The sequence below is a fragment of the Lipotes vexillifer genome, unplaced genomic scaffold, assembly GCF_000442215.2.
Source record: "Lipotes vexillifer unplaced genomic scaffold, Lipotes_vexillifer_v1.1 scaffold10, whole genome shotgun sequence".
NCBI lineage: Eukaryota > Metazoa > Chordata > Mammalia > Artiodactyla > Lipotidae > Lipotes > Lipotes vexillifer.
This window is the reverse complement of record NW_006792541.1, coordinates 1,564,031-1,573,920: the sequence shown is the minus strand read 5'-3', so window position 1 is coordinate 1,573,920 and position 9,890 is coordinate 1,564,031. Positions and strand designations below refer to the sequence as shown.

Below are 9,890 nucleotides of genomic sequence, written 5' to 3'. Positions count from 1 at the left end.
GGAAAGAGTAAATGCCAAAGGGCTTTGATACTGGTTTAAAAGAAAGGAAGTTACCACAGATTTGATTGCTCTGCTACTCTGGGTTTGCCTTTCTGGTATGTTGCCAGATCCCCAAGGTAAAATATCAGATATGAATGTATGTGAGAGTCCAGTCCTATCGGATACATTCAGTCAGTGTAAGTTAGGGAGTAATTTTCAAAACAAATGACAGTGTAATATTTCTGTCTCCTTTAGGGCTCTGGAACTTCATCCATTCTCAATCAAGCCTCTTCTTCGACGAGCAATGGCCTATGAAACTTTAGAGCAGTATCAAAAAGCTTATGTGGATTATAAAACAGTGTTGCAAATAGACTGTGGAATCCAGATGGCAAATGACAGTGTTAACAGGTAACCTGATCAGAGGCAGCCGCCTGAGGTCTAGTTGTTTTCTAATGGAATGAGATTTTATTTTCCTCCCTTCCTTCAAGAACGATGTCAAAGTGTAGACGTCCTCTTCGTTATTGGCATTACATGAATGATTGTCTTCTTTCATTCCTTCAAAACCAAATGGTTTTGATGGATGTCTTCATGGGCCTGCTAGATATTTGTGTTATGTGCCCTTTAAATAGACACTCATCTAGGATGAGTATTAACTTAAAATGGTAAAATAGCACAGAATTTTGTTCTAATTTACATTATGACCTATTTACCCCCTGGGTGAGAATGCGAAGGTAAGAATTTCCAGACTTCATAAATTGCTTTCAGGTGAACTTTGAAAATTACTACTTGGATACCATTTCTAGTTATGTAGAATATTTTCTGATCCCATTTGTCCAAAGTATAATTTCTTCCAAGTACGTGTATATTACACTGAGCCTTGTGTTGGTCTAGTGTACCATGCCCCACTCCCCACAAAAAGACAGAAAGGGGAAAAAAAAATGACATAGGCTCTGTCTTTAAGCAAACTAGAACATAGCTAGGGGGGAACAACTTAACATAAGACAGATTCTCCCCAAGTGTGAACATGAGATGGGGGTCACAGAGAGGTGAGGCTGCCTTTGTCTGTGTGGGTCACAGTTGTTGGAGAGGTGAAGGGTGTTGAGAGACCACAAGGGGACCTTGAACAAAGCTGTGGAAAATGAGAATGGCAGGTTTCGGATTAATTCTTTTTTTGAGATCCTGCCTTACCTCCCCACCTGGTCCCACTGCACTTTGGAGAAAAACTCTTGGAGAGATCCGTGTGGAGAGTGGGCAGCCATTCCTTGGTGCTTCTACTCTGTGGTCGCTCAGGACCTGTCTGGTCCCAGCCTGTCCGGAAGTAAAGGGTAGATATTGGTTATTGGATCTGAGTGGGACCAGATGGAACTGTGGGCATTCATGGCTTGGTCTCTATCCTGTAAAATCAGGCGTGTCACTGAGAGCTCTCCAAGCCTTTTCTCCTGCTGCACAGCTGCCTCGCTGCACGTCATCTGCTGCCTCCTCATATGTGTCTGAAGGCTCTTCTTCCCCCTTTTTGTCTGGTTAATTCCTTCTTGTACCGAAGAAGAGGACTTTCCCTGATCCACCATCTCCCCAGCACACGTGCCCTTCAGGCTCCTCTCCTACCACCTGTGCCTTCTTTCCATATAGTTTGTAAATTCTCTGCCTTCTCTTTTTGTAAAGTTCTTTTTCTGTTATTCTTCTAGGAGTTCCTGGAGGTCGGGGTTTTGTTTTATCTGTCTCTGTAGTTGCGGTACTTTGTACAGTAGGCATCCCCAGTAAAATTGTGTGGAATGAATGCATTCTCCAACAGACAGAGCGTGGCTCACCCCATGCAGTAGAATTCTGCTCTTAATTTGCCCGTCCTCTGTCTGGGAGTCTCCGAGATGGTTGGGGAAAGTAGGATGTTCTCCCAGGGTTAGGGGTTCTCGTGAAACAAAGAAGCATCTGACAGAGAGACAAAGGGCCTGTTGAGCAGGTGTTTTAGGAAATCTGTTTCATAATGATAGGCTGAATGGTCTGAAGGGAGGAATTTATGTCTGAAAGACTGTGGTCATTCACATTTCTGAACCTTCTGCATTATACTTTGTTAAAAAATTGAAGTAAAATTCACATAACAGCTAAATTAACTATTTTAAGGTGTACAATTTAATGGCCTTTAGTACACTCACAGTGTTGTGCAGCCACCACCTTTAACTAGTTCCAAAATATTTCATCCCCAAAGGGAAACCCTGTCCCCCTTAAGCAGCCACTCCTCATTCTCCGTTTCCAGGCACCTGATCTGCTGTCTCTATGGATTTACCCTTTCTGGATAGTTCATATAAATAGAATCATACAATATGTACCTTTGGTGTCTGGCTTATTTCACTTAGCATAATGTTTTCAAGGTTGGTCCGCGGTGTGGCATGTGTGTTGACGTCATTTCTTTTTATGACTGAATAATATTCTGTTGTATGGATGTATCACATTGTGTTTATCCATTCATCCGTTGATGTACCTTTCATCTGTTTCCACCATTTGGCTGTTGTGAATAGTGCTGCTATGAACATTCACGTGCAAGGTTTTGTTTGCATACCTGTTTTCAGTTCCTTTTGGTGTACACCTAGGCATGGAATTGCTGGGTCATATGGTAATTCTGTTTAGCTTTTTGAGGATTGTATTGTAATTTTTATATGTACTCAAGAAGGTTCTTTTACACAAATTGACTTTTAAGACTCATTCATTTCTTTTAATTGAATGGCTCTTGCTGATACATCGTTTTATAAGATGAGGAGGCTTTGTCTGGTTTTGCCATATATATCTTCTATAAAATATCCATTTAGAAAATTTCACTATACCTTTTCATGAATCCCATATTTATGCTTGCTTTGCCACCTAAGCCACAGCAGCAGCTTTTTTTTCTTAAATTTAAACATCTGTGCTTATTTTGTATGTGTCTTCCATTAACCATATCCCTCCCCAGGAATCTCACGTGTTACATTTCCCTGCATATACTTATTTATTCCCAGGCAACACATCATCTCTTTTCAGCTGCTTCTTCCTTACCTCTCTGCTGGTAATACAAGTTTTGCTTGAAAATTCTTTTTTTCTAAAATTTTCTCTTTTTCTTCTGCTACTGTGTGTGGTTATACATTTATTTTTCAAATTTATTTTTTACACTAAAATATATGAGATGTGGTTATCATAACCAAAGATCACTGTTGAAATTTCGGTTTATGAAATTGCAGGGAAAGTGTATGTATTACATTTGCCTCTATATAAATATAAAATTTTTTTCACAAAAAAAGTACTACTGAGGGGCTTCCCTGGTGGCGCAATGGTTGAGAGTCTGCCACCCTCCCTATCCCACCCCTCTAGGTGGTCAAAAAGCACCGAGCTGATCTCCCTGTGCTATACAGCTGCTTCCCACTAGCTAGCTATTTTACATATGGGAGTGTATATATATCCGTGCCACTCTCTCACTTCATCCCAGCTTACCCTTCTCCCTCCCCGTGCCCTCAAGTCCATTTTCTAAGTCTGCGTCTTTATTCCTGTCCTGCCCCCAGTTTCTTCAGAACCTTTTCTTTTTTTTTTTTTTAATTTAGATTCCATATATATGTGTTAGCATATGGTATTTGTTTTCCTCTTTCTGACTTACTTCCTTTGTATGACAGACTCTAGGTCCATCCACCTCACTACAAATAATTCAATTTCGTATCTTTTTATGGCTGAGTAATATTCCATTGTATATATGGAATATTTTATCCATTTTATCCACATCATCTTTATCCATTCATCTGTCAATGGACACTTAGGTTGCTTCCATGTCATGGCTATTGTAAATAGAGCTGCAGTGAACATTGTGGTACATGACTCTTTGAATTACAGTTTTCTCAGGATATATGCTCAGTAGTGGGATTGCTGGGTCATATGGTAGTTATATTTTTAGTTTTTTAAGGAACCGCCATACTGTTCTCCATAGTGGCTGTATCAATTTACATTCCCACCAACAGTGCAAGAGGGTTCCCTTTTCTCCACACCCTCTCCAGCATTTATTGTTTGTAGATTTTTTTATGATGGCCATTCTGACTGGTGTGAGGTGATACCTCATTGTAGTTTTGATTTGCATTTCTCTAATGATTAGTGATGTTGAGCATCCTTTCATGTGTTTGTTGGCAATCTGTATATCTTCTTTGGAGAAATGTCTGTTTTCTTTTATTTTTATTTTTGTTTTTATTTCCAGTTCTCTAGGAGGTGGGTCAAAAAGGATCTTGCTGTGATTTATGTCATAGAGTGTTCTGCCTATGTTTTCCTCTAAGAGCTTTATAGTGCCTGGCCTTACATTTAGGTCTTTAATCCATTTTGAGTTTATTTTTGTGTATGGTATTAGGGAGTGTTCTAATTTCATTATTTTACATGTAGCTGTCCAGTTTTCCAGAACCACTTATTAAAGTGGTTTTCCAGAACTACTTATTAAAGAGGCTGTCTTTTCTCCACTGTATATATTCTTGCCTCCTTTATCAAAAATAAGGTGACATAGGTGTGTGGGTTTATCTCTGGGCTTTCTATCCTGTTCCTTCGATCTATATTTCTGTTTTTGTGCCAGTACAATACTGTCTTGATTACTGTAGTAACTTTGTAGTATAGTCTGAAGTCAGGGAGCCTGATTCCTCCAGCTCCGTTTTTCTTTCTCAAGATTGCTTTGGATATATGGGATCTTTTGTGTTTTCATACAAATTGTGCAATTTTTTGTTCCAGTTCTGTGAAAATATGCCTGTGGTAGTGTGATAGGGATTGCATTGAATCCATAGATTGCTTTGGGTAGTATAGTCATTTTCACAATGTTGATTCTTCCAATCCAAGAACATGGTATATCTCTCCATCTGTTTGTATCATTAATTTCTTTCATCAGTGTCCAATAGTCTTCTGCATACAAGTCTTTTGTCTCCTTAGGTAGGTTTATTCCTAGGTATTTTATTCTTTTTGTTGCAGTGGTAAATAGGAGTATTTCCTTAATTTCTCTTTCAGACTTTTCATCATTAGTGTATAGCAGTGCTAGAGATTTCTGTGCATTAATTTTGTATCCTGCTACTTTACCAAATTCATTGATTAGCTCTAGTAGTTTTCTGGTAGCATCTTTAGGATTCTCTATGTATAGTATCATGTCATCTGCAAACAGTGACAGCTTTACTTCTTTTCTGGTTTGGATTCCTTTTATTTCTTTTTCATCTGTGATTGCTGTGGCTAAAACTTCCAAAACTATGTTGAATAAGAGTGGTGAGAGTGGGCAACCTTGTCTTGTTCCTGATCTTAGTGGAAATAGTTTCAGTTTTTCACTACTGAGGACGGGCAACCTTGTCTTGTTCCTGACCTTAGTGGAAATGCTTTCAGTTTTTCGCCATTGAGGATGATGTTGCTGTGGGTTTGTCATATATGGCCTTTATTATGTTGAGGTAAGTTCCATCTATGCCTACTTTCCGGAGGGTTTTTATCATAAATGGGTGTTGAATTTTGTTGAAAAGCTTTATCTGCATCTATTGAGATGATCGTATGGTTTTTATTCTTCAATTTGTTAATATGGTTTATCACATTGTTTGATTTGCATATATTGAAGAATCCTTGCATTCCTGGGATAAACCCCACTTGATCATGGTGTATGATCCTTTTGTTTGTTTGTTTGTTTGTTTGTGGTACGCAGGCCTCTCACTGTTGTGGCCTCTCCCGTTGCGGAGCACAGACTCCAGACGCGCAGGCTCAGTGGCCATGGATCACGGGCCTAGCCACTCCGTGGCATGTGGGATCTTCCCGGACCGGGGCACGAACCCATGTCCCCTCCATTGGCAGGCGGACTCTCAACCACTGCGTCACCAGGGAAGCCCAAGTGTATGATCCTTTTAATGTGCTGTTGGATTCTGTTTGCTAGTATTTTGTTGAGGATTTTTGCATCTATGTTCATCAGTGATATTGGCCTGTAGTTTTCTTTCTTTGTGACATCTTTGTCTGGTTTTGGTATCAGGGTGATGGTGGCCTGGTAGAATGAGTTTGGGAGTGTTCCTCCCTCTGCTATATTTTGGAAGGGTTTGAGAAGGATAGGTGTTAGCTCTTCTATAAATGTTTGATAGAATTCGCCTGTGAAGCCATCTGATCCTGGGCTTTTGTTTGTTGGAAGATTTTTGATCACAGTCTCAGTTTCAGTGCATGTGATTGGTCTGTTTATATCTTCTGTTTCTTTCTGGTTTAGTCTCAGAGGGTTGTGCTTTTCTAAGAAATTGTCCATTTCTTCCAGTTTGTCCGTTTTATTGGCATAGAGCTGCTTGTAGTAACCTCTCATGATCCTTTGCATTTCTGCCGTGTCAGCTGTTACTTCTCCTTTTTCATTTCTGATTCTATTGATTTGAGTCCTCTCCCTTTTTTTCTTGATGAGTCTGGCTAATGGTTTATCTATTTTGTTTATTTTCTCAAAGAACCAGCTTTTAGTTTTATTGATCTTTGCTATCGTTTCCTTCATTTCTTTTTCATTTATTTCTGATCTGATTTTTATGATTTCTTTCCTTCTGCTAACTTTGCAGGTTTTTTTGTTCTTCTTTCTCTAATTGCTTTAGATGTAAGGTTAGTTTGTTGGAGATGTTTCCTGTTTCTTAAGGTAGGATTGTATTGCTATAAACTTCCCTCTTAGAACTGATTTTGCTGCATTGCATAGGTTTTGGGTCGTCGTGTTTTCATTGTCATTTGTTTCTAGGTATTTTTTGATTTCCACTATGATTTCTTCGGTGATCTCTTGGTTATTAAGTAGTGTACTGTTTAGCCTCCATGTGTTGGTATTTTTTACAGATTTTTTTCCTGTAATTAATATCTAGTGTCATAGTATTGTGGTCAGAAAAGATACTTGATACTATTTCAGTTTTCTTAAATTTACCAAGCCTTGATTTGTGATCCAAGATATGATCTGTCCTGGAGAATATTCCATGAGCACTTGAGAAGAAAGTGTATTCTGTTGTTTTTGGGTGGAATGTCCTATAAATATCAATTAATTCCATCTTGTTTAATGTATCATTTAAAGCTTGTGTTTCCTTATTTAGTTTCATTTTGGATGATCTGTCCATTGGTGAAAGCAGGGTGTTAAAGTCCCCTACTATGATTGTGTTCCTGTCGATTTCCCCTTTTATGGCTGTTAGCATTTGCCTTATGTATTGAGGTGCTCCTATGTTGGGTGCATAAATATTTACAATTGTTATATCTTCTTCTTGGATTGAGCCCTTGATCATTATGTAGTTTCCTTCTTTGTCTCTTGTAACAGTCTTTATTTTAAAGTCGATTTTGTCTGATACAAGAATTGCTTCTCCAGTTTTCTTTGGATTTCCACTTGCATGGAATATCTTTTTCCATCCCCTTTCAGTCTGTATGTGCCCCTAGGTCTGAAGTGGGTCTCTTGTAGACAGCATATATATGGATCTGTTTGGGTATCCATTCAGCCAGTCTATGCCTTTTGGTTGGAGCATTTAATGCATTTACATTTAAGGTAGTTATTGATATGTATGTTTCTATTACCCATTGTTTTGGGTTTGTTAATGTTGGTCTTTTCCTTCTCTTGTGTTTCCTGCCTAGAGAAGTTCCTTTAGCATTTGTTGTAAAGCTGGTTTGGTGGTGCTGAACTCTCCCAGCTTTTGCTTGTCTGTAAAGGTTTTAATTTCTCCGTCAAATCTGAATGAGATCCTTGCTGGGTAGAGTAATCTTGGTTGTAGGTTTTTCCCTTTCATCACTTTAGATATGTCCTGCCACTCTCTTCTGGCTTGCAGAGTTTCTGCTGAACGATCAGCTGTTAACCTTATGGGGAGTCCCTTGTATGTTATTTGTTGTTTTTCCCTTGTTGCTTTTAATAGTTTTCTTTGTATTTAATTTTTGATAGTTTGATTATTGTGTGTCTTGGCATGTTTCTCCTTGGATTTATCCTGTATGGGACTCTCTGTGCTTCCTGGACTTGATTAACTATTTCCTTTCCCATATTAGGGAAGTTGTCAACTATAATCTCTTCAAATATTTTCTCAGTCCTTTACTTTTTCTCTTCTTCTGGAACCCCTATAATTCAAATGTTGGTGCATTTAATGTCCCAGAGGTCTCTGAGACTGTCCTCAATTCTTTTCATTCTTTTTACTTTATTCTGCTTTTATTTCCACCAATTTATTTTCCAGGTCACTTATCCATTCTTCTGCCTCAGTTAGTCTGCTATTGATTCCTTCTAGAGAATTTTTAATTTCATTTATTGTGTTGTTCATCATTGTTTGTTTGCTCTTTAGTTCTTCTAGATCCTTGTTAAACGTTTCTTGTATTTTCTCCATTCTATTTCCAAGATTTTGGATCATCTTTTTTATCATTACTCTGAATTCCTTTTCAGATAGACTGCGTATTTCCTCTTAATTTGTTTGGTCTGGTGGGTTTTTACCTTGCTCCTTCATCTGCTGTCTGTTTCTCTCTCTTCTCATTTTGCTTAACTTACTGTGTTTGGGGGTCTCCTTTTCGCAGGCTGCAGGTTCGTAGTTCCCGTTGTTTTTGGTGTCTGCCCCCGGTGGTTATGGTTGGCTCAGCAGGTTGTGTAGGCGTCCCTGTGGAGGGGACTAGTGCCTTTGTTCTGTTGGATGAGGCTGGATCTTGTCTTTCTGGTGGGTAGGAACCACCTTTTTTTTGAAACCAGATTTTTCCCAAAGACATAATTCTGTTTTGTTTTAAAATCTAAGTATGATATTTTGTAAGTTGAAACTGATGAGAAAGTGATAATCAGGGATGTTATCTCAATATTATGATAGCCATTAACAAATGTCATTAATATAAGGGCCCTCGTAGTAGACTCCAATATCCTATTCTTTCATCTTTATGCATATGAAAACAAAAAGAGTGGATAATTTCAGAGATGTAAAAAAACACAAGGTAAAGAGTATCTTAACCACAGGTAAATGTTTCCAGAGGAAGCACTCTTCCATGTAACTGCTACTTCTTATCAGTTTTTTGTTTTTTGTTTTTTTTTGCGGTACGCGGGACTCTCACTGTTGTGGCCTCTCCCGTTGCGGAGCACAGGCTCCAGATGCACAGGCCCAGCGGCCACGGCCCACGGGCCCAGCCTCTCCACAGCATGTGGGATCCTCCCGGACCGGGGCACAAACCCGCGTCCCCTGCATCGGCAGGCGGACCCCAAACCACTGCGCCACCAGGGAAGCCCCTTCTTATCAGTTTTAACATCCAGTGTTATACACCTGTCTTTCGTATACACTTTGGGCATCGAAATTCCAAAGTACTTCTGATTATTCTCAAGAGTAGTACATTATCAATTTAGTAATTATAGAAATGTTATGCAGGGGATATTTCTTCTAGGCCTCCTAACTTTTAGTTTTATACTTCACTTTTTTAAAAATTAAAATTTTATTGCATATACATTAAAAATTTTTTAAACTAATTAGAAATGTCTTAATTTTTTCTTGTGATGCAAAAAGGATCTAAAGTTACATAGTTTGGGGCAATTTTTTTTTTTTTTTTTTTTTTGTGGTACGCAGGCCTCTCACTGTTGTGGCCTCTCCCGTTGCGGAGCACAGGCTTCGGATGTGCAGGCTCAGCGGCTATGGCTCACGGGCCTAGCCGCTCCACGGCATATGGGATCTTCCCGGATGGGGGCACGAACTCGTGTCCCCTGCATCGGCAGGCGGACTCTCAACCACTGCACCATCAGGGAAGCCCTGGGGCAATTTTTAAGAGTCCTTTTTAAGACTGTTTATGTGGATAGCAAATAGCTTGATTGTGTGCTTTCTACAGGGAAGTACAGAAATGCATAGCATTTGTAAATTTTACTCTTGATATGATCTCCAATAATGTAGAAAGCAAATTGCATGATCAACAGAGGAATCTGATTTTCTTTTTAGGATAACAAAAATCTTAATGGCCCTGGATGGACCAAGCTGGCGGGAGAA

At 39.1% G+C, this 9,890-nt stretch overlaps 1 protein-coding gene across 1 annotated transcript in view; it reads left to right on the top strand.

The window, feature by feature from the left end:
• LOC103088764 (sperm-associated antigen 1-like) overlaps nucleotides 1-9,890 on the top strand; it is a gene marked incomplete at its 5' end in the record, with an annotated part of 80,200 nt that overhangs the window by 57,018 nt on the left and 13,292 nt on the right. The window contains 2 exon segments of the mRNA XM_082931366.1: nucleotides 235-387; nucleotides 9,843-9,890. The exon segment at nucleotides 9,843-9,890 is cut by the window's right edge and continues 7 nt beyond it. Coding sequence (XP_082787492.1) covers nucleotides 235-387; nucleotides 9,843-9,890 — 201 coding nt within the window.